General features: G+C 41.7%; 1 protein-coding gene across 1 annotated transcript in view; it reads right to left on the bottom strand.

The window, feature by feature from the left end:
* AOPEP (aminopeptidase O (putative)) overlaps positions 1-26,087 on the bottom strand; it is a 546,765-nt gene that overhangs the window by 177,629 nt on the left and 343,049 nt on the right. Inside the window, exon 10 of the mRNA XM_075828817.1 lies at positions 25,603-25,646. Within this exon, the coding sequence (XP_075684932.1) occupies positions 25,603-25,646 (44 nt within the window). The remainder of the gene's footprint in view (positions 1-25,602; positions 25,647-26,087) is intronic.

The following is a 26,087-nucleotide window of genomic DNA, read 5'->3' as shown; positions in this document are numbered from 1 at the left end:
TTGTTACCAATACTTTATTATAATTGTTTAACACATTAGAACTAGTAACACTTATCCTACACATAGTAGGAAGTCTTTGAGTAAAACTAAAGTATGAACAACTGGGTACTTGATATGCATCTATCAACATAATATGATAGGTAAAAAATTGGTGTATTTCCACTGAATCAGGGACATTCTCTCTCTTTCAGGAAATGATCATTCACTCAATGTCTGAATATTATGGAAATTAAATTTCCACAAAGAGCAAGCAGTGAAATTCAAACCACAAATTCCTAAAGCTGGCAACAGACTACACATAGCTTGGCAATATAATATCGGAAAATGGCTCTGGCCAATCTTGGGTCTTGTTAAGTGGTTACAGAGCATAGAGTGTAAATATAATAGTATTAAAATAGAGCCTAACAAAATGAAAATCAGGAGCTCAGCATATGAAAGAATAAAGTATTTCAGTTTAGCAGATGGCACAATTTACTACTAAAGGATATATCAAATTTCAAAAACACCATAGCCTTTCAAATCTAAATACATGTTTTTACTAATTATAATTAGAGAATGATACATTGAATAAGAATGTCTTATTTATCATAAATGATCCAAATGTTGGTTGATATTACTGTATTTAATACTGTATATTATTATTATTTATTTTTTTGCAACCTTGGAATCAGAAGATAAAGTAAGAGTATGCTGACTAACAATATGCAACACTACGTATAATTGTCTTTTAGGAGAAATCCACAAATAGGTATAAAACATAAGAGTAAATTCGTTTAACCGGATGCTTACTTCTTCTGATATATACCTGTACAGGATCTGCCAGACACAGCTTCTGTGTCGACGCCCATGGTTAATTAGTCTGCACCTGCTCCTAAGTCTGATAGAGTGACTCGATCTGCTACGACTCAGGCTGGTAGGCTCAGGAGTGGGAGAACCTATCACAGCCTGGCCAGACGGTTCTAGCTCCCGCCCTCGGTCTATCTATACCTTCATTTCCTGCTGGTCTCTGCCTGTGATTCTTTCCCGTTTCCTGGCTCTGCTGCTCCTGCTATCATTATTGACCTTGCTTCATTTTGACCCTGGCTTTACTGACTACGCTCCTGCTCTGCGTTTGGTACCTCGTACACTCCTGGTTTGACACGGTTCGTTCACTACTCTTGTTGCTCACGGTCTTGCCGTGGGCAACTGCCCCATTTCTCTTAGCTTCTGTGTACCCTCGTCTGTTTGTCTGTCGTGCACATATTGAACGTAGGGACCGTCGCCCAGTTGTACGCCATCGCCTAGGACGGGCCATGCAAGTAGGCAGGGACTGAGTGGCGGGTAGATTAGGGCTCACCTGTCTGTCTCCCTACCCCGTCATTACAATACCTTCTATAGGTTCCTGTTGCAGACCTAAATTCTCTTGGCAACTGCACTAGACATTAGGTGTTGTTTTTATGTTTCTGAAGCATGTTTCTGATACCTTAATGTAAAACATAAAAATTTTATGAATGCATGACGGACAATTCTGTTCCTCTCCAGTCCACTAAAAAACTAGTTTATTTTTCTGCCAATCTACTGATAAACAAGCAGCCAGTTCTAGAATTAGGGTTTTAAACTGTCATTTTCATGCTTTTCTCTTGTAAGAGCAGCTCTTTCATTTTTCTGCAGCCAGTTCTAGATTTAGGGTTTTAACCTATTTAACCGTTAGGGTTTTAACCTTTTCACGGCGGCCACTAATGGGCTTTATTCTGATGCATACGCCTTTTCACAGTGAGGCATCAGAATAAATACACAGAGCAGGGAGCCGTTAAATCTCCCTGCTCTCGGCTACCAGAGGTAGCTGAGGGCATCCCTGCTCAAACGGGTGAGATCGATATAAGTCCCGAACGGGTGAGATCGATATAAGTCCCGATTAACCTCTCAGATGCGGCGCTCAATAGCGAGTGCCGCATCTGAGTGGTTTTGGAGAGAGGTAGGGAGCTCGCTCTCATCCCACCAACACCCGGCAATAAGGTCGCCGAGTGTCTGTGTCTTCTATAGCAGCAAGGGGCCTAATAAAGGTCTGTCTGTAGTGAATGCCTGCTAGGTCAAGCCAGAGGTCATGCCCAACAGATGCCTGTCCGTTTTAAACAAACAGGCAGTAATACACTGCAATACAAAAGTATTGCAGTGTATTATAAAAGCAATCGGAGGATCGCATATTAAAGTCCCCTAGTGGGACTAGTAAAGAAGTAAAAAAAAAGTTTCATAAAGTAAAAAAAATAAAAATGAAAAACCCACTTTTTCCCCTTACAAACTGCTTTACTTCTAAAATCACAATTTATCTTTGTACCGTGTCTTCCAGTAAATAGACAATATAAAAATGGAGTCCTGAATACACTACTGCTCATTAATTTCAATACACCACCAGTTCCGTTGATTTCTCTGTAAAGTATGAACATGATACGTGTGTTTGCACAGAAATTAGTCTATCTCCTGTTTTAGGAAGAAGTTCTCAAATCGCAATGCGATATTCCATAGTCTCTTTGAGAAATGCAGGGCATAGTCTGCGAGAAATAGTTTACCTGGAGAAGGTTTCTTTTGGTGCTGTGCAGTGTACCCTTAAGAAACAAGCAGAGGACAAGAATGCACGTGATCGACCATGTCCAGTACAACCTTGAAGTGACCACAAAACAGGAGGACAAATTTATCAGTGTGTTCTAAACAGGACAGATTCTAAACAGCTGGTCAGATTGGTGCTACTCTGATGGAAACGAGGAAGAAAAAAAAGTGTCAATAGCAACTGTCAAATGCTGCCTTGTAGCCAGTGGCTTGATGAGAAGTGTTGCTTAAAAGCCTTTGCTTGGTCCCATTACTAAAAACGCGAGGCTATTGTGGCCTAAAAAGAACAGTAGCTGGACCACTAGTCAGTAGAAGAAGGTACTTTTCACAGACAAATCGAAGTTTGGCATGTTTGGGTCCAATAGGCGAAAGTTAGTTTGTCGTGTGACAGATGAGCGCATGCAGGGGCGTAACTAGGAAAGACTGGGCCCCATAGCAAACTTTTGACTGGGGCCCCCCCTCTGCTGGGTATCACCCCCCCTTGTAGATAGTGCCTCCTTATAGATTCCACCACACAGCGCCCCCCTATAGATAGCACCATACACAGCCCCCTGTAGATAACGCCATACAGCCCCCCTGTAGATAACGCCATACAGTCCCCCCTGTAGATAACGCCATACAGCCCCCTCTGTAGATAACGCCATACAGCCCTCTGTAGATAACACCATACAGACCCCCTCTGTAGATAGCCCCCCCCCCAAAAAAAAACGGCCTATAGTGTGTCCTACAAAAGACATGTATCCCCTCTCCACAGGACAGGGGATACATGTGTGATCGCTGGCAGCGATAAGGAGAACGGGGGACCGAAAGTCCCCCGAAGTTTTCCATGACGAACCTCGGACTTCCGGCGTCTGCTCAGTTCAATAAAAATTAAAGGAGCGCTGGTCACGCATGCGCACACGCACGACCGGTGCACAAGTAATTTCCATGGAGCTGCCGACACAGACCCCGGAAGTCCGAGGTTTGTCATGGAGAACTTAAGGGGGACTTTCGGTCCCCCGTTCTCCTCATCGCTGGGCATCCCAGCGATCCCACATGTATCCCCTATCCTGTGGATAGGGGATGCATGTCTTTTGTAGGAACAACCCCTTCAGTGGCGTCGCGCTGTAGCAGCCATAGCGGCTGCTAGCGGAGCCTGCGGCCATGGGATGGGGCCGTGCCGGCGGGTGGCACGGCCCCCCTCATGCTGCAGTCCCCGTAGAAGTCGCTACGGCTGCTATAGCGGTAGTTACGCCACTGCGTATAGGTTTGTACGGCGTAAAACTACAGCTCCCAGCATGGCCGGAACAATGGTAAGGATATGCTGGGAGATGCGGTTTCACAAAAAAATCATACCACCATCATCTCGCTGCAGATCATACAGTGACTACAATACTGATTAGAGGCAGAATAAACATTTACATTAAGTGACTCACCGGTGACGTCTCAGATTCTAGTTCTTTTCTTCTGCCTCCGGTTCAGACATCTATGATGGATTTCTCCCGGCCATGACCCATTTCTGCAGTTTTCCGTTTAGATGTCTTCAGCTTCTCACTTTTAAAACATTTCTGCACCTATAAACAAAGTAAAAATTCACAACACATCTAAATATAACTGTCACACACACACACACACACACACACACACACACACACCGTGCCCCCTGTAGATAGTGCCCCCTGTAGATAGTGACCTACATAGAAGCCCCTGTAGATAGTGCCCACATATGGACTCCAGAGCTGCAAGGCAATAGTGCTAACCACTGAGCCACCGTGCTGCCCTACATATAGCTTCCCCTATAGTTAGTGCTCCACGTATAGCCCACCTCTGTATATAGTGTCCCATATATAGCCCACCCCTGTAGACTGTGCACTACATATAGACCCCCCTGTAGATAGTGGCCCACATCCCCACATACAGACCTCCCCTCTAGCTAGTGCCCCACATATAGACCCCCTCCTGTATATAGTGCCCCACATATAGACCCCCCTGTATATAATGGCCCACATATAGACCCTTCCTGTATATAGTTGCCCACACCCCCACATATAGACCCCCCTGTAGCTACTGCCCCACATATAGACCCCCCTGTATATAATGGCCCATATATAGAGCCCCCTGTATATAGTGGCCCACACCCCCACATATAGACCCCCCTGTAGCTACTGCCCCACATATAGACCCCCCTGTATATAATGGCCCACATATAGAGCCCCCTGTATATAGTGGCCCACACCCCCACATATAGACCCCCCTGTAGCTACTGCCCCACATATAGACCCCCCCTGTATATAATGGCCCACATATAGAGCCCCCTGTATATAGTGGCCCACACCCCCACATATAGACCCCCCTGTAGCTACTGCCCCACATATAGACCCCCTATAAATAATAGCCCACATAAAGACGACCCCCCCTGTAGATAGACCCCCCCACTATAGATAATGCCATTCACATTTGTATGAGGAAAAAAATATATAAACTTGACATACTCACATGATCCCGTTCCCACGCTGTTCACTGGCGATGCAGACATGCTCTCTTCTGAGCATGTCTGCAGGAGCTGAACGAGCGTCCTCCAATGACGCTGATTGGCGGGGCAGAATGACTTGCCCCGCCAATCAGCACCTTCCAAGCATGGAAGCGGCGCGATGATGTCATCGCGCCGCTAGCCAATCAGTGTCATTGTAAGGCACTGGATGGTCAGGCACGGAACATGCCCGGCCATTCAGTGCTAATACATGTATTTGGCTGCCGCTAGCACTGGGGCCCCCTCCGGTGCTAGCGACACCTACAGGCATGAGAGGGCCTGTGTAAGGCTCGGCGGCGCGGGCCCCACAGTAGCGGTGCTACCGCTGTAGCAGCCATAATGGCTGCTAGCGGCGCCACCGGGCATTTGAGTGGGCGTGTCGGCTGCTTGCACTCTGCCCACAGTCAAGCAAGGAGGAAGTTCCATTATGGTCTGGGGATGTTTGAGAGATGGTGCGGTTGGCGACTTACATAAATATCAAAGGAATCATAGACCCCAAGGGCTACCATGACATCCTGGTGCGCCATGCCATCCCTTTCAGCACCTCTCTTATTGGTGTGGTTTTACACTACAGCAAGATAACGACCCAAAACATATCTCCTGTCAGGGTTGTCTGCCGTACGTAAATTTACGGACAGTCCGCAAAAATGGGTGATTTTTCTGCCGTCCGTAGCGTCCGGTAGAAAAAAGCACCGTCCGGGATTTTTGTCAGTTACAGCTGACATCCGCTTGTAACGGCAGGAACCGGAGCTAGCTCCGATCCCTGCCATTAACCCCTCAGATGCAGCGATTGGATCCGATCGCTGCATCTTTGTTGTTGCTAGCAGATCGGCAGCTGTGCCCTGCAATCGCACGACTGCCGACTGCTATTATGACATCAGGAGACCTAACAATGGCCATTTGCCATTACGGAAGCCGATTAGGCCCCGCTCGGAGGCAAAGCCTAATCGGCTTGCTGTCAGTGAATGACTGACAGATCTAATACATTGCACTACGTAGGTAGTGCAATGTATTAGAAAAAAAATCTGACAGTTGGACCTTCAAGTCCCCTAGTGGGACTAAAGTAAAGTGTAAAAAAAAGTGAAAAAAAATGTGAAACAAGTTGTAAAAAATAATAAAAATTTTAAGTAATAAAATAAAACACAATCGCCCTTTTTCCCTTATCAAGTCCTTTATTATTGAAAAAAACAAAATAAACCATACATATTTGGTATCGCCGTGACCGTAACGGCCTAAACTATAAAAATATTATGTTATGTATTCCACGCGGTGAACGGCGCAAAAAACCCCGTAAAAAATGCCAGAATTTCTATTTTTTGGTCACTTTGCCCTACAAAAATTGAAATAAAAAGTGATCAAAAAGTTGCATATATCCAAAAATGGTGCCTATAAAAACTATAGCTCGTCTCGCAAAAAACAAGCCCTCATACAGCTCCGTCGACTAAAAAATTAAAAAGTTATGGTTCTCACAACATGGTGACAGAAAAAATACATTCTTTTTACAAAAGTAATTTGATTGTGCAAAAAGTTGTAAAACATAAAAAAGTGCTATAAATTAGGTATCGCCAGAATCGTATGGACCCGCAGAATAAAGTTAACATGTAATTTATAACGCATGGTGAACGCTGTATAAAAAAAACCCTAAAAAAACTATGGCAGAATTGCAGTTTTTGGTCATCTTGCCTCTCAAAAAATAGGATAAAAAGTGATCAAAAAGTCGCATGTACCCCAAAATGGTACCAATAATAACTACAGCTCGTCCCTGCACAACAAAAAGCCCTCATACCACTACGTCTATGAAAAAATAAAATTAGTTAAGGCTTCCATAAGTCAGGAAATAAAAAATATGCAGTTGTGCAGATCAGAGGGGAACATTTCATCTGTTTCAAGAGGCGATTTATCGGGGCCCTAAAATTAGGGAACCAGGAAGGGGGGGCCCAAAACATCTGCTAGAAGCGAGGGTGCCCGTATTATACCAGGACAACACTTCCTAGCAAAATTCCCCAAACTGCAAAGGTGTGGAGTGTGGACCAAAAGGGGGATAAGTAAAGACACCATTTATCAGTGCGACACCGGCCTGTGCAGAAATGATTGCTTCATAGTGTAACACACGTCTATGGATTATTTTATTGTGTACCCCATTATTATACCCCCTGACTATGCCCCTGATGTACTCTGCCCAGCTTACATATGCCCCACATTATACACTGAAACACCAGTAAAACTCCAAACAAAACCACCACCAAGCAAAATCCACGCTCCAAAAGCCAAATGGCGCTCCCACCCATCTGAGCCCTACAGCGTGCCCAAACAGCACTTTACTTCCACATATATGGCACCGCCATAGCCTGGAGAACCCTTTTAACAATTTTTGGGATTTGTGTCTACAGTGGCATAACTGGGGAAAAATGTTAATTTTTACTTTGCACCATCCGCAGCGCATTTAGTTATGGAAAAGACCTGTGGGTGAAAATGCTCACTACACCTTAATAAATGCCTTGAGGGGTGTAGTTTCTAAAATGGGGTCACTTCTGGGGGGTTTCTTTTATTATTTCCCATCTGAGCCTCTGCAATTGTGAACCAATTCTGTGTAAATTGCCAAATTAGGCCTCAATTTCGCATGGTATTCTCTCACTCCTGAGCCCTGTCAAGTGTCCAGGCAAAAGATTAGGGCCCCATGTAGGGTGATTCTAAAACCGGGAAACACAGAATAATAATTAGAGTGCTGTCTTGTTATGGTGGCACAAGCTGGGCACCACATATTAGCATATCTATTGAAAAATCACATGTTTACTCTGCAATATTGAGTGCACACTAATTTATGCAAAACACCTGCGGGGTTAACATGCTCACTACACCCCTAGGTGAATACCTTGAGGGGTGTGGTTTCCAAAATGGGGGTCACTTTTGGGGGGTTTCCACTGTTTTGGTCCCACAGTGGTTTTGAAAATGCTACATAGCGACCAGAAACCAATCCAGCAAAATCTCTAGTCTGAAAGCCAAATGGCACTCCTTCCCTTCTGAGCCCTGCCGTGTGCCCAAAAATTATTTTATAACCACATATGGGGTATTGCCATACTCGGGAGAAATTGCTTAACAAATGTTGGGGTTCTTCTTCTGCTTTATTGTTTGAGAAAATGAAAAATTTTGCACTAAAGCTACGTCTTATTGGAAAAAACGTAATTTTTATTTTCACTGCCCAATTCAAATAAAATCTATAAAACAGCTGTGGAGTCAAAATGCTCACTACACCCCTAGATTAATTCCTCAAGGGGTGTAGTATCATAAATGGAGTCCCTTTGGGTAGTTTCCACTGTACTGGTTCCTTAGGAGCTTTGCAAAAGCGACATGGTGTCAAGAAACCAATCCAGCAAAATACGTGCTCCAAAAGCCAAATGCCGCTCCTTCTCTTCTGAGCCATGCCGTGTACCGAAACAGCAGTTTATGACCACATGTGGGGTATTGCCGTACTCGGGAGAAATTGCTTTACAAATGTTTGGGTTCTTTTTTTCCTTTATTTGTTGAGAAAATGAAAAATTTTGAGCTAAAGCTACATCTTATTGATTTTCTAATAAATTCTATGAAACACCTGTTGGGGTCAAAATGATCACTACACCCGTAGATGAATTCTTCAAGGGGTGTAGTTTCGAAAAAGGGGTCACTTTTTGGCCGTTTTCATTGTTTTGTCCCCTCAGGGGCTCTGCAAATACGACATGGCCTCCGAAAACCATTCCTGCTAAATTTGAGCTCCAAAAGCCAAATAGCGCTCTTTCCCTTCTAAGCCCTGCCGTGTGTCCAAACAGCCGTTTATGACCACATGTGGGGTATTGTTTTACTCGGGAGAAATTGCTCTACAAATGTTGTCATTCTTTTTCTCTTTTAGTCCTTTTGGAAATTAAAAAAAAATTAGCTAAACCTACATTTTATTTGAAAGAATGTAGATTTTCATTTTCATGGCCTACTTCCAAAAATTTCTGCAAAAAAACTGTCCAGTCAAAATGCTTACTATACCCCTAAATAAATTCCTGGAGGTGTGTAGTTTCCCAAATGGGGTCACTTTTGGGGGGTTTCCACTGTTTTGGTACCACAAGAGCTCTTCAAAGCGGACATGGTGCCTAAAATATATTCTAATAGAAAGGAGTGTCCAAAATCCTCTAGATGCTCCTTTAATTCTGAGGCCTGTGTTTAAGCACACTAGGGCCACATGTGGGATATTTCCTAAAACTGCAGAACCTGGGAAATAAATATTGAGTTGCATTTCTCTGGTAAAACTTTGTGTTACAAAAAAAATGGATTAAAAATAAATTTCTGCAACAACAAAAAATGAAATTTGTAAATTTCACCTCTACTTTGGTTTAATTCCTGTGAAACGTCTAAAGGGTTAAGAAACTTTCTAAATGCTGTTTTGAATACTTTGAGGGGTGACGTTTTTAAAATGGGGTGACTTTTTTGAGGTTTCTAATATATAAGGCCCTAAAAGCCACTTCACAAGTGAACTGGTAAAAATAGCCTTTTGAAATTTTCATGAAAATGTGAGAAATTGCTGCTAAAGTTCTAAGCCTCGTAACGTCCTAGAAAAATAAAAGGATGTTCAAAAAACGATGCCAATCTAAATTAGACATGTGGGGGATGTTAATTAGCGACTATTATGTGTGGTATAACTGCCTGTCTTACAAGCAGATACATTTAAATTTAGAAAAATGCTAAGTTTTGAAATTTTTCGCAAAATTTTGGTGTTTTTCACATTTAAATACTAAATGTATCGAGCAAATTTTGCCAGTACCATAAAGTCCAATGTGTCACGAGAAAACAATCTCAGAATCGCTTGGATAGGTGAAAGCATTCCGAAGTTATTACCACATAAAGTGAAACATGTCAGATTTGAAAAATGAGCTGTCAGGAAGGTCAAAAGTGGCTAAAGAGGGAAGGGGTTAAAGGTGTTGTGCCATAAATAAAAATGGCAATATATAAACTATGGAAAGTATTTTTATAAAATATGGCAATTATCTGCTTGTAATAGCACCCCCTGGTGCTCAAATGTATATGTCTCTGCACTAGGGTTGTCACGATACCAGAATTTGGACTTCAATACTGATAATTTGTGTAGTATTGCGATACTTAATACAAAAACAATACTTTTGCCAAAAAAAAAAGTTCTTCTATTTTCTGATGAGGCACGTGGTATTATGAATTTTAAACCTCCATGTGCCTCACATTAATATTAATTAACCCCATCATGTTCCTCAGTCATAATAGACAACATTGGGTTAATGTGTGAGGTACATGATGGGGTTAATTATCTATATGCCAGTACATTAGCCTGTGTACTGAAAGTACACAGGCAGTTGTTAGGACATACATAAGTATACCAAACAGGAGGAAATATGGTCAGACAGCCCTGGGGTCCTTCAATGGACCCTGGGCTGTCTGCCCATATAGGGTATGTCCGTCGATCGTGTCACAGGAATTCCCTGTGAAGCGATGCAAAGGGCATCCCTCCCTTCTCATTTACCCCGTGAATGCTGCGGTCAGCTTTGATCGCACCATTCAGGGAAATAACGACGGAGATGAGAGATTTCTCTGATCCATGACGCGGAGCTGCGGCTGTGTAATACAGCCATTGCCCTGCTCCTGACAATAAGTGTGTGCGCGCGGTCAGTATAAGGTGATGCGGTCAGCGCTGCACTAATGAGCGGCGGCGCAGGCACTGAAGACAGAACATGGGGGTGTTTTGTAGTGCGCCCGCCATGTTGTCTTCAGTGCCGGTGCTCATCAGTGCAGTGCCAGCCACATCACCTCATGCGGACAGTGCGTGCACTTGTTAGGACTCAGGAGCGGGGCAATGGCTGTATTACACATGTATCACACAGCTGCAGCCCCGCTCTAACTACATTCATGTGTCACTATACTTAGCTGTGCGGCCGCACAGCTTAGTATCGAAATACATGAGATAACGGTATCGAACCGTTTGAGGGTGCACGATATCGAAACAATATCGAAGTTTCGATGCATCGTGCAACCCTTCTCTGCACGTCATTCTATTAAAGCTCTGTTAGGCTTCGTTCACATCTGCGCAAGGGTCCCGCTCCGACGTTCCGTCGGATCTTTCCGTTGGAACGGGACCCTGACTGTCACAAACTGAAACCTAAAGATTTCCGTTTCCATCACCATTGATTTCAATGGTGAAGGATCCGGTGCCAATGGTTTCCGTTTGTCTCAGTTGTGCAAGGGTTCCGTCGTTTTGAGGGAATCAATACCGTAGTTAACTACGCTATCGGCAAGCTCCAACGGAACAGGACCCTAGCGCAGATGTGAACGAAGCCTTAGATGTGCAGCTTCTGATTTTATCAGTAAAACAAACAGAGAGAAAGCAAGCTGGATTTGGCATGGACACCGGACGCGGATACTGAAGTAGTCTCGGACACTGGACTTTACACGGACACCGGACATGGATACTGAAGTCGTCACGGACACTGGACTTGACACGGACACGGATACTGAAGTCAAGACAGACACTGGATTTGACACGGACACTGAAGACATCACGGACACTGGACTTGACACCGAACACGGATACAGGATAACGCTAGGGAACCTTTGCAGACCAACACAGGGTTAGACGCAATAATGCTCAGGCAATGAGGAAGTGGACAGAGTTCTTTTTAAAGTCCCGGGTGTGCTTTGATTGGTTACTGGTGTTGTTCCTGGTGCACACATTGGCCCTTTAAGACCGGGGACGAGCGAGAGTGTGCACCGTACAGGCATTAGCCGGAGGAGAGAGCAGTGTGCGCCGGCGTCTCTGGGGGAGGAGACGCCGGCAAGGCTTCAGAGTCCTGCAGTTGCGGCTGCCAGTAAGTGGGGAATACCGACGGTCAGCGACCGCGGGCATTACACCATCCTGGTGTGTGATATTAGAATACAAAGATTCCATATTCATAGCGGCTAGGATGGTTTCCTCTAGTATGGGATCTCTCATCTCCACACAATTAAAGATAAAAAAAGGACACATCTACGTGTGGCAAAACATTTTTGTAGCCCTACAAAATGTCCAGCTGGCCACAACATCTTAGATATGAAGATACTAGTAAATAGAAATTTTAAACCTCAGAGAGACCTGGGAGTTCAAACTCATGACAACTTTTGACACACAAATGATATCCTTCTACATCACTTAGGGCCCTTTTACATGGGCCAATTGTTGGGCAAACAAGCGTTCACAGAACACTCGTTCCCGATCAATGCCCTGTGTAATCAGGGCAACGATTAGCCGATAAATGAGAAAACGCTCGTTCATCGGCTGATTGTATGTCACGGCGCGGGGTGTGGACCCACTGGGCCGTACCACGTAGTGGGATAGCAGTTGGCCAACTATGTACAAAACAATGTCTATAGTGCAGAACGGGTACCTGAAGCAATGTAGACAGTAGTGGAGACACAACTTGACTTTCACTGTAGATGCAGCGGAAGACACAACAGCACGGGATACAGGGTACAGGCAGCAGGAACGGGTAACACTGGGAACTGGAAAACACTGGGAGACCATTTGGAAGACAAACTTTAGGTATACAAAAAAGCTCAGGCAAGGAACAAGTGGGCAGAGCCCTTTTTATAGTCCAGCAGCATTCTGGGCTAATACTGATGATAGACAGCTGGACGAGTACTGGCCCTTTAAGGCCGTGCGAGCGCCCTGCGAGATGTGCTGGGAGATGTGCTGCTGACATGATACAAATGTATGGGGATGAGCGATGATAGTAACTTGCGCTCGTCCCCAAACATTACTGAAAATAGCCCTTTGTGAAAGGAGCAAATGAGCGCCGATCAACGAGCTGTTGTTACGGCCAAAATGGGCCAGTGTAAAAGAACCCTAAAGGACTTTCCCCCTTAGACATTACGTGTGGGTGCATCACAACCATGGAACAGATCTTAATCAGAGGACAATAAAACTTTCCCACTCCTTATCTATGAACTGCTCCAACTTTGAACTTCTACAACAGTTTACTACTTATATTCCTGGTTCTGCTTTACATCACTAATTCTTTATCAGTTTGTGTATATGTGATGTTAAAGAGGCTCTGTCACCAGATTATAAGTGCCCTATCTCCTATCTGATCGGCGCCGATTGGTCAGCGTCATACACTTCTCTTTACAACGCCCACTTGGTCAAAAGTTAAAAAACGCCCAGTTGTCTATTAAGAAACTAATTAGTATAAATCTAAAATTGCTCATAACTTGTTCAAAAATGATTGTTTTTCAAAATAAAAAACACTGTTGTTATCTACATTACAGCGCCGATCAGATTATGTAAGAGATAGGGCACTTATAATGTGGTGACAGAGCTGTTTTAAATACTTCTGTGTCAAAAAGGTCAAAAGTATTATGAGAGTGATACCTTTATTAGCTAACCAAATGTTTCACAACGGATTCAAATATTGCCCGAGTAAATAGGTCCACACACAACCGCTAAGTGACTGAAGAGAGTTTACTTAACCTCTCAAGGACGCAGCCTAGTTTTGGCCTAAGGCTCAGAATCCATTTTTCAAATCTGACATATTTCAATTTATGTGGTAATAACTTCGGAATCCTTAAACCTACCCAAGTGATTCTGAGAATGTTTTCTCGTGAGACATTGGGCTTTATGTTAGTGGTAAAATTTGGTCGATATATTCAGTGTTTATTTGTGAAAAATAGCAAAATGTAGAGAAAATTTTAAAAAAATTGAATTTTTCTGAATTTAAATGCATCTGCTTGTAAGACAGATGGTTATACCACCCAAAATAGTTACTAGTTCACATTTCCCATATGTCTACTATATGTTGGCATCATTTTTTGAACATTCTTTTATTTTTTCTAGGACGTTACAAGCCTGAGAACATAAGCAGCAATTTCTCATATTTTGAATAAAATTTCAAAAGCTTATTTTTTTAGGTACCAGTTCAGTTCTGAAGTGGCTTCGAGGGGCCTATATATTAGAAACCCCCATAAAACACCCCATTTTAGAAACTGAACCCCTCAAAGTATTCAAAACAGCATTTAGAAAGTTTATTAACCCTTTAGGTGTTTCACAGGAATTTAAAGCAAAGTAGAGGTAAAAGTTAAAAATTTAATTTTTTTGTCAGTAAAATACTTTTTATTTCATTTTTTTTCTGTAAAACAGAAGGTTTTACCAAAGAAATGCAACTTAATACTTATTGCCCAGATTCTGCAGTTTTGAGAAATATTCCACATGTGGCCCTAGTGTGGTAATGGACTGAAGCACAGGCCTCCGAAGCAAATGAGCACCCAGTGGTTTTGTGGCCTCCTTTTTGTTTGATTATATTTTAGGCACCATGTCCGGTTTGAAGAGGTCTTGTGGTGCCAAAACAGTGGAAATCCCCAAAAAGTGACTCTATTTGGCAAACTACACCCCTCAAGGAGCTTATCGAGGGGTATAGTGTGCATTTAGATCCCACAGGCTTTTTGCAGCATTTTGTGGAATTAAGCTGGGCAATTGAAAATCACATTTTTCTGATAAAAGGTACACATTTTTAATTTTGATAAGGAATAAAGGAGAAAAAGCACTCCAACATTTGTAAAGCAATTTCTTCCGATTACGGCAATACCCCATATGTGGTCATAAACTGCTGGTTGGACAAACGGCAGAGCTCAGAAAGGCAGGAGCGCTATTTGGCATGTAGATTTTGCTGGATTGGTTTCTGGGCACAACGTCGCATTTGCAGAGCTTCTGAAGTACCAGTACAGGGGAAACCCCTTAAAAGTGACCCCATTTTGAAAACTAGACCCCTTGAGGAATACATTGTAGTTTTCATGGGGTGCATGCGACTCTTTGATCAGTTTTTATTCCATTTTTGAGAGGCGTGGTGACTAAAATTCTACTATTGTTTTTTATTAAAAAACATTTACAGCGTTTACCGTGCGCTATAAATGACATCCACTTTATTTTGTGGGGCAATACGATTAGGGCGATACCATATGTTTATAGTTTTTTTTATGTCTTATGGGGCTTGCACAATAAAATACTTTTTATAAAAAATCATTTACTTTTTGTGTACCTTATTCTAAGAGCCATAACTTTTACTTTTTCCACCAAGAAAGCCGTGTGAGGACTTGTTTTTTGCGTAACGAACTGTAGTTTCGATCAGTACCATTTTTGGGTACATGCGACCTTTTGATCTCTTTTTATTCCATTTTTTGGGAGGTGAAGTGACCAAAAAATTGTGATTCTGGTATGGTTTATTATTATTCTTTTATGGCGTTCACCGTGCGGGATAAATAACGAAATACTTTTGTATTTCAGGCTGTTACAGATGCGGCGATACCAATTATGTATAGTTTATTTGTTTATTTATTTTTATTAATAATAAAGAACTGATACGGGAAAAAGGGGGATTATTACTTTTAAAACTTCTCTTTTTATATTTTTACACAACTTTTTTTTTTACTTTTTTACTTTGTCTCACTAGGGGACTTGAAGGACTTGATCGCAATTCTAATACACTGCACTACATGTCAGTGTCAGAGCAATAAGTAACACACTCCCATGCCATTTAGAAATAAAGGTACGCCCCATCGACAGTTCAGGGGGATATATACATAATGGCGCCAAATATAACGGCACCGATATCTAAATAACGGAGGAGGATAGATATTATTTTTAAAGTGAGACAGGGTTTGTGCAGCAGTGCCTATTACATGGTGCACTCAGCTGCACACGTATGGGCAGGTGAAAGGTTCTCTTTAAGTGCAAAAGATACATATTAAAATATACAAAGTAAGACAAACCAAATAAAAGCAGCTAAGTATTCACCTGGCTTTTCTGGGGATAGCCCTCTGTTATATAACATGCAAAAGATCCAATGAGAGTAGCACAGGCGGTTCTGGGATGAGCTCTACTTTTTTTGTATAGCCAAAGTTTCTTATTAGCCTGACTGTTTCTAGTTTTTCCATAGAAAACCCATAGCAAATACCCAGATTCGAGAAGTGTCAAGACTACTCAACTTTAATTAGTATACATTTTTGCGCACACGTGCTCTGAGCTCTTACTCTTAGGAATTTATAACGTCCTTGCTCTATGGTAAAATACACAATTTACATCTTAGCAATTTGTTAAAAATTTACAATTAGCAATAACACAATTTTTTAAAACTAAAAGTCAATTTATCCAATACTATAAATTCATCTTTTATAGGTCAGATTATGCAGTACCAGATATGGTGGACTCCAGTTAAAGAACTCCACCATAGTTAGTAGATCTAACATTTTTAGACAAAACATAACAGGGATATAGTATCAGTTATGGACTAAACATGGATGGAATCACTCTTTATAAAAAGTAGGACATTTGCTGCAGCCCAACAAGTGCTAGCAGAATCTGTCAGCACAGTAACTAGATTGACTCTTTGAAGCAAATATTTCATGTTTTCATTCCCACTGGAAGTTAAGAGCACTTTTATTTTCAGCTGCAGTCATAAAATTAACAACTCATGTCAACTGTTTCTCTTGCAGCATCCGGTCTTGAAAGAACAAGACAGTGGTGCACATCTGTAAAACATCATCTTCCTCAGAGAAAGAAAAGAGCGGTGCCAAGCTAAAACCCGCTCAAAATTGCTTTTAGACATTTTTAGTAATGAAAATGAGATTTCTCTTTAGATTTTTATCAAACTTACATTATTTAAGTTTGTTTTTGTATGAGGATTTTTACAATATGTGAAGTTTCTTCATTTATACATCTAAAGCTGACAAAAAGTTGCTTTGAACCTCATATAGAATTACATATACTGATTAGCGTTTAGTTTACACATTGGTTTTCTAAAGCAATTGGGCATAATTTTGAGAATATCTTAGGCCTTGAAGAACAGGGATTAAAACCAGATGAAATATAACAAAACAGACAGCTTGCAGCTCTTAGAGAAGGTAATATATTGAAGTGTTGCACCATGACTAGGCTCATAGAGCAGACCAAGGTCTAGAAAATGCTGTTGGAGTGGACAAAGGTTTAAACTGAGTCAAAATCCATAGCCTGATGGTATAAATCGAATGTATTCCCTGTCGTTTACCTCGGACATAAACATGCTGCTGTATAAATCGGCATACATTGGCCATTGGCCACAATATTAAACAAATTAACATTGCATACTTTTTTTTTGCAGTGCCACACTGCATCGGAAAGTGCAGTCTGCTGTGTTTTCCTATTTTGTAAAAATTAAATAAAACATTCTTTTTGCCTCCGTCAGGTGAATAAGGGCCTATAAAATAAACTGAGAACCTGAAACCATGAGTTCCTGTGAGACAGAACACTATACAATGTCCAAAGATGTCTTTGTAAACTAATAGTTGCTTAACAAATGTTGACATGTGCACTTAGGCATGAGCAATACTGTTCTTCCTTAGGTTAACTTAATTTAAAAACATTTCATCTCTGTCATATATTTTTTTCTGTCAGTTTAATGTGTATGTAAAAACAATAGAGATGTTATATTTAACACACTGGAAATGCAGCAGGCATATCTATTCTAGCAAGATCTAATGATTACCGCCTAATCCCTTAAAGGAACAGTGTCATCACAAATTATTTTTTTATATGTTAAAGATGTTAGTGCTTTATTAAAAACGTTTATATTTATTTGTGTGTTTGTGTTTTACTTTTTCTTATTTTTACACTTTTTCTTCCCTATGGGGGCTGCCATTTTTTGTTCCATTTCTGTATGTGTCGATTAACGACACATACAGACATGGAATACGGCAGCCACAGTCCCATAGGGACTGCGAACGGCTCCCGTCCCATTGACTTCAGTGTACGGCGTCTGTGTGGGAACTGCGCATGCGCCGCTCCCACACAGTCCAATTCGAAATTGGCGCCGTCCGGCGCCATTTTCCTGTGGACCGGAAGTCGCGGCCGGACAGTAATATTACTACTTCCGGTCGCGGCTTCCAGATTTGTGCACTTGGACCAGCGGCAGCAGACGGAGCGGACCGGCCGGAGGGAGCCGCGGCGGCAGGAGCAGGTAAGAGATTTCAATGTATGTTCGTGTTTGTGTGTGTTTACTACTGTATGTAAACCTACTACACTGTGTGTTAGCTCAAAAAATGGCGACACACAGTGTAGGAGGTTACACCGTTCAAACCCCTCGTTTATCCCGGCACTAGCCAGGATAAAGGAGGGGGGGATGCTGAGAGCTCACTAGAGCGAGGGCTTTTTACCCAATTTTGCAATGCTGCAATTTTGGGAATAGCTCCATCTAGTGACCAAAAATGGGTAATATTATAAATTAGAATTAATTTATAATATTTCCTGACTCGTGAAAAAAATAATAAAAATTTGAACAATGTTTAATCACCCACACACTAAATGTTTAATTTAAAAAAAACAAACATGTTTTTCTGGCAACACATTACCTTTAAAGGGAACCTGTCACCAGAATTTCACCTATTGAACTTCACTTATCCCTCACTGGCCACTGCTATCAAAAGTTCATTGCCATTATCCCCGCTCCTAAACTCCTCCCCCGACTGTAAATAACGGTCTGCAAACATTTTGCGCTTTTTATCGTAATAATCCGGCGTCCCTTTGTGCGCACACACGAGAAGAGAACATCAATGCACAAGCGCGGGATTGTGTGTGCTGGGGGAAGGCGACGAGCTGTCAATCAAAAGTAAGGAGGTCGGGGAAACGCGGAAAGACTTGAGGAATGAAAATATGACTTTTTTCAAATGAAGATTTGACTCTTTTCAAGAGAAGATCTGACTCTTTTCTGCTCATTAGCATATGGTGTGGGAACACAAACACTGAATACTAAAGCTACAGAGCCGACTAAGAAGATAATTATAGGTTATATAGAAATGATTTTTCACCCACTACCACCTGGTATAGTCGGTTTAATAGGTGAAATGCTGGTGACAGGTTCCCTTTAAGCCCTTCAGGACCCAGCCTGTTTTGGCCTGATTTTTTCAAATCTGACATGTGTTACGTTATGTGGTAATAACTTCGGAATGCTTTCACCTAGCCAAGCGATTCTGAGACGGTTTTCTCGTGACATATTGTACTTTATGTTAGTGAAAAACTTTGGTCGATAAATTGAGTATTTATTTCTGAAATTTAAACGTATGTGCTTGTAAAACAAATAGTAATACCACACAAAATAGTTACTAGGTAACATTTCCCATATGTCTACTTTATGTTCGCATCGTTTTTTGAACGTCCTTTTATTTTTCTAGGACGTTACAAGGCTTAGAACTTTAGCAGCAATTTCTCATATTTTAAAGAAAATTTCAAAAGGACCAGTTCAGTTCTGAAGTGGCTTTGAGGGCCTTATATATTAGAAAGTCCCCATAAATCACCATATTTTGAAAACGGCACCCCTCAATGTATTCAAATCAGCATTCATAAAGTGTTTTAACCGTTTAGGCATTTCACAGGAATTAAAGCAAAGTAGAGGTGAAATTTACAAATTTTATGTTTCTTGCCAAAATTAAATTGTAATACATTTTTTTTTGTACCACAGCAGGTTTTACCCGAGAAATGCAACTCAATATTTATTGCCCAGACTCTGCAGCTTTTAGAAATATCCGACATGTGGCCCTAGTGTGTAAATGGACTGAAACACAGGCCACAGAAGCAAAGGAGCACCTAGTGGATTTTGGGGCCTCCTTTTTTTTAGGATATATTTTAGGCACCATGTCAGGTTTCAAGAGATCTTGTGGTGCCAAAACAGTGGAAACACCCCAAAAGTTACCCCATTTTGGAAACTACACCTCTCAAGGAATTTATCTAGGGGTATAGTTAGCATTTTGACCTCACAGGTTTTTACTAAATATATTGTAACATTTGTGGTCGCTGACCACGAACTCCTTCCATCCAGTCGACGCCCTTCTCTCCAGAGATGTCTGCACATACGGCCGTCCTGTTCCACTCGCTAGCTCAGTACGCACACAAACGTACAGTGACATATATTGGAATTATTTTGGAAAAATGAAAATCTACTTTTTTTATGAAAAACCATAGAAATTTGTAATATTTACAAGGAAGAAGAAAATGCACCCCAACATTTGTTAAGCAATGTCTCCCGATTACGGCAATACCCCATATGTGGTAATAAACGGCAGATTGGACCCACAGCAGGGCTCAGAAGGGATGGAGCGCCATTTGGATTTTGGAGAACAGATTTTGCTGGAATGGTTTTCGGTGCCATGTCGCGTTTGCAACGATCTGGAGTGACCAAAACAGTGGGGGAAACCCCCAAAGATGACCCCATTTTGGAAACTACATCCCTCAAGGAATTTTTTTTAGGGGTAAAGTTAGCATTTTTACCCCATAGGTTTTTTGCAGAATTTAGTGGAATTAGGCTGCGAAAATGAATATCAAAGTTTTTTCCACTAAAATGTTGCATTTTTTTCATTTTCACAAGGGATAAAGGAGAAAAAAAAAAACAACATTTGTAAAGCAATTTCTCCCGAATACTGAAATACCCCACATGTAGTCATACATTTTTTTCATGAGAAATGAATTAACCCTTTCAGGACTGATCCATTTTTTCCCGTCAATAGAGCGGTGTGAGGGCTTATTTCTTTCGAGAGGAGTTGCAGTTTCTATTGACACCATGTAAAGTACCAATTATGTACTGGGAAACTGAAAATAAATTGTTTGTGGGCTGAAATTGGAAAAAACTGCGATTCCACAATTTTTTGGGGGTTTCGTTTTTACGGCTTTCGCAGTGCGATAAAAACAAAAACGTTACTTTATTTCTGCGGCTCAATACAATTATGGCGATACCAAATTTATATATTTCTTTTTTATATTTTACTACTTTTACAAAGAAAAATCTATCTATTAAAATAAAAAATTGTTTTGTTTCACCACATTCTGAGAGACGTAACTTTTTTATTTTTCGGTCGATTGAACGGTATGAGGGCTTATTTTTTGTGGGACGAGCTGTAGTTTTTATTGGTTCCATTTTTGGCACATAAAAAGTGATCAAAAAGTAGTATTACATTTTTTCGCGAGAGCTAACGTGACAAAAAAACCCCCGCGAATTTGGCACTTTAAATTATTTATTTTATGTTTTACGGTGTTCACCGTGCGAGTTAAATAATGGTATATTGTAATAGTTCGGACTTTTACGGATGTAGCGATACTGTTATTAATTTACATAAGTTTAGAAGAAATTGGGAAAAAGTTTTTTTTTTTTACTTTTTCATTTTTTTTTCTCACTACTAATAAATTATTTTACACATTTTATTAGTCCCCTTAGGGGACTTGAACCAGCGATCATTGGATCGCTGGTACAATACACTGCAATACTAATGTATTGCAGTATATTGTTATTTTTACAGGCTTCTGTAACAGCACGATCGCTGCTCCTGTCCGTTAGTCCCGGGTGTCAGCTGTAATACACAGCTAACACCCGCAGCACATGGAGCAGGCTCAGCACGTGAGCCGGCTCCATACATCAACACCCGCACCACAACGTGCTATTAAGTCATAGTGCGCAAAGGGGTTAATGCACAGCGGTTGGTGCAAAGTGAAAATGGCAATTTTCCACTGATATGCCATTTTAGTGCATAATATGTTGTGCCACTGAAGACAAATAGCTCATAAAACATTAAATGGGTTCTCCCGGGTATGGCTATGCCATATATGTGGACGCAAACTGCTGTTTGGGCACGCTGCAGGGCTCAGAAGGGAGGGAGCGCCATTTGGCTTTTGGAGCGCAGCTTTTGGTGGTAGTAGTTCTGTTTGTGGTTTTACTGGCATTTTAGTCTATAATGTGGGGGCATATGTAAGCTGTGTGATGCACATCAGAGAATATGTAATCTGTGCGGAGTACATCAGGGCATAATAAGAGGGTATCATAATGGGGTATATAAATAATAATACAAAGATATGTGGCCAGTGTCGCACAGATAAATGGCGCCCGATCTTATCCGCTTTTGGAACGCTGCACATTTTGTGTCGCCATATTTAGAGAGCCAGAACTTTCGTATTTTTTTCACCAATGGAGCTGTGGGAGGGCTTATTTGTTGCGGGGCAATCTGTAGTTTTCATTGGTACCATTTTGGGGTGCATGCGATTTTTTGATCACTTTTTATTCCATTTTCTTGCAAGCCAGGTAACTAAAACCAAGCAATTCTGATATTTTTAAATTATTTTTGTTTAATATTATGTTTTTTTGCAGTGTTCACCGTGCGCTATAAATGACAATTTGAATTTATTCTGCGGGTCAGTATGATTACGGCGATACCATATGTATATAGTTTTTTTTAATGTTTTGCAGCATTTGCACAATAACATCACATTTTTATAAAATAATTTTGGGTCACAATATTCTGAGAGTCATAACTTTTTTATTTTTCAGTCAAAAAAGCTGTGTACGGGCTTGTTTTTTTTTGTGGGACGAATTGTAGTTTTCATTGGTACTATTTTGGGGTACATGCGACTTTTTGATCACTTTTTATTCTATATTTTGGGAGTGGTTGTGACCAAAAAATGTGCCGTTCCGTCATAGTTTTTTATTGATTTTTTTTGCGGTGTTCACCGTGGGGGAAAAATAAATCATAGTTCTATAATTTGGGTCGTTACGAACGCAGTGATACCAAATGTGTGTAGTTTTTTTAAACGTTTTAATAACCTTAATTTTTACACTTTTATTAACTTTTTTTTTCTGTTCCACCAGGGGACTTGAAGACTTGCAGCTCTGATCGCTACTAGAATACATTACACTACCTAGGTAGTGTGATGTATTCTAAGGGTATGTTCACACACCAGCGTCCAATACGCCTGAAATTACGGAGCTTTTTTCAGGCGAAAACAGCTCCTGAATTTCAGACGCAATTGCTCGTACTCGCGCTTTTCGCAGTGTTAATTACGGACGTAATTGGAGCTGTTTTTCAATGGAGTCAATGAAAAACGGCTTCAATTACGTCTCAAGAAGTGACATGCACTTCTTTGACGCGGGCGTCTTTTTACGCGCCGACTTTTGACAGCGGCGCGTAAAAAAAAAGCCTGTGTGCACAGAACATCGTAACCCCATTGATTTCAATGGGCAGATGTTTGCCGGCGGTTTGGAGCCGTATTTTTGGACGTAATTCGAGGCGTAAAACGCCCGAATTATGTCCGTAAATAGAGCGTGAACATACCCTAACTGTCATTGTGACGTGACAGTCACTCTCCGTACATGGCAGCCCGGAGGCAATTGTCTGGCTTCAGGTTGCCATGGCTAACATCGGCAGCCCCCACAATCACTTAGTGGGGGCTGCTGATATGCTTCAAACCCCTTAAATACGGCGAATCGGTCGCCTCCCTTTAAAATTAATTAGAGACTCGTCAACAGCAATGCACTTCTTGGGGGTGTATACCTGGGCGAATTTGCCACTGAAATGGTCTAATAGGGGTTTAATTTTAAATAGGCGGTCAAAGCTGGGATCACCTCGGTGTAGACACTGTGCATTATCTCAGTAATACAAAAATCTGAGAATTATCTCAAAAAGAGTCCTGGCCATCGCGTTACATGGCGGTGTGGTACAGTATATCTGTGCTCCAGTATGTTCTTATGGATGGCTTTTCAGAAGCCCCATACTGCGCACAATATCCCAGAACTTCCTCATTTCCATGGTGTGTACAGGGGTCCACCTGTTGTGCTTGGCGTAACTAGATGAGGCATTCTGGGTGAAAACTGTTGGGTATGTAGTTTAGTTTGGGTCACCATTAAGTCAATACATTCGATAGTGAAATAAACTTTAAAAAGTCTATTTCCTGTAACCCTGCCGTTTCAAATTGAATACCTGGGGTGCCCGTAAACCCAGGGCTCGTATTTTTCAGGGATTGGGATCCACATGGGGTCACTACTCTCGGGGGCTGGTGTAGGAGACGACCGGGGGTGACATCTTGGCGGTTCCTCATCCTCACTTGATGTGGAAGAGGAGGACGAGGAGAGGTAGAAAAGGGTTTCTGTGTTACTCCCGGATTCGCTGTCCGAAGCAATAATGGCATATGACTCTTCACACGTAAATACTCTACGGGCCATTATGCTCTTTATCAGATATGTTGTGCAAAAACCTACCTAACAAAATTCCTATATATTTTTTTTTGAGTTTTATATTTTTTACTTTTTTATTTAGTTTTTTTGAGTTTATTTTATAACAAAATAAAAATACCAAGTGCTCGGAAAAAACCTAGAGCAAGACTTGTATTAGGCAATCAGTTATGGCGATGTAACTGATCCGCCAGGGGACGCAGAAGGCGAGTTTGCATCCCTAGCAAAACCTACCTAACTGAACTCCTATATATACAATTATTTTTTTTTGGGAGTTTTATATTTTTTTAATTTGAGGTTTCTTTTTTTTATCAATACAAAAAAAGTGCTAGAGCAAGGCTTGTATTAGGCGATCAGTGACAACGAAGTCACTGATCATAACACAGGACAGTAATGCTCATCCCAGGGGCTTACAAAATAAGTTCTGTTATATATTATGAATGGCAAAAAAGTAGGAGAAAAAAAAACAAATAGCAAGGGTTTTGAACAGTTATCAGAAACTTATTCAGTTACTTATCAGCTGCAGCAACAAAAATCACAGCACAGTCAAAGTAATCACTAGGGGGATGATCAGGGAGTAAAAGGTGGAGGATGGGGGTAGTGGTATGTAGTATAGATATAGTATTGTATATATGTATGCACACAGCTCTTGACATAATCGCTCTGCTCCCTCTCACCAACTACAATGAAGGAATAAAAGCAAAAGCAAAAGACGGGTATCTTCCATGCGCTACTGATCGGGGTAGTCATCCATACAATCCAAATTCCTCAAAGATAGGATAATGATCAGTGATAAAAAAAGGTGTGAAAATCACAGTATCATGCACTTTGTGTTTTTTTCTATCTCTCTTTAACAACTACAATGAGGGATACAGAGCGGGATCATAATGAAAATGGCCACCAGTGTAATATGATTGGTCTGTCACGACAGACAGACCAATCATAGCAATCACCAACGAGGGATCAGTCTGATTGGTCCCTCGGTGACGTATAGTGATTGGCTGCTGTCCATGACAGCAGCCAATCAGTTGTCTTCACTTCCCCCGAGGCCCGATCGCCGCCTCCAACATGCCACGATGATCGCCGATGAGGGACCGCTGCGATGGGTCCCCCAGCGTTAAGCAGTGATAGTCTGCAATCCAAGACAAAAGCTATCACTGCTCTAAAACTTTTATTTACTCTGCCATTGCCCTATCCCCCACCTCCGACATGGCGACGGTCAATCAGTAATGGCTGACTTGTCGCGATGATTGCAGCTGAGGGACTGCTGCGATGGGTCCCTCAGCGTTAAGCAGTGATAATCTGCTGTCCAGGACAGCCGCTATCACTGCTCTAAACCTGTGTCTGGAGACACAGGTGCCTCTTAACCACATAACATAATAACGCCTGTGACGGACTATTACGTCATATAGCGGGAAGGGGTTAACTTTATTCTGTGGATTAGTACTATTATGGCAATAGAGCATTTATCAGAACCTCACTTACTTCAGTTGTTCAGGAACAGTTTCCAATAGCATATGCAAAAAATCCTGAAAGAAATAAAACATGATTTAGTACCACGTCTATAAAAACACATATACTGAACACATATACTGAACACAAATTAATTTAGTTAAAACCTATATTGCAGCTGACATCACAAATTCACAGCATCATGTATACAACCAAAGTTCTGAGTAAAACAGAACAGAACTATAATATGGCACCAGGATGGGACCTTGGGGTGTGCGACCTGTGCCATTGCACAGGGTGCATCACTCCAGCAGGGGGAAGGGGGCGCTGCGCGGGCTCCCTTCCCCTGCTTGTTACAGAAGCGCCCGGGCACGGCGACTCAGCAGCCGCCTTTCCACCCGGGTGCTTCTTCACTCAGTGGCGTTGCTGCCGCTGTAGCAGCCGCTAGCGGCAACACCGGGCATGAGGGCGCCCGTGCCGCCCGTCTGCTGCGGCTGCTACAGCGGTAGCGACGCCAC

This window comes from Rhinoderma darwinii, chromosome 1 (assembly GCF_050947455.1).
Source record: "Rhinoderma darwinii isolate aRhiDar2 chromosome 1, aRhiDar2.hap1, whole genome shotgun sequence".
In the NCBI taxonomy this organism is placed as follows: domain Eukaryota; kingdom Metazoa; phylum Chordata; class Amphibia; order Anura; family Rhinodermatidae; genus Rhinoderma; species Rhinoderma darwinii.
This window is presented reverse-complemented; position numbering and strand designations above follow the sequence as displayed.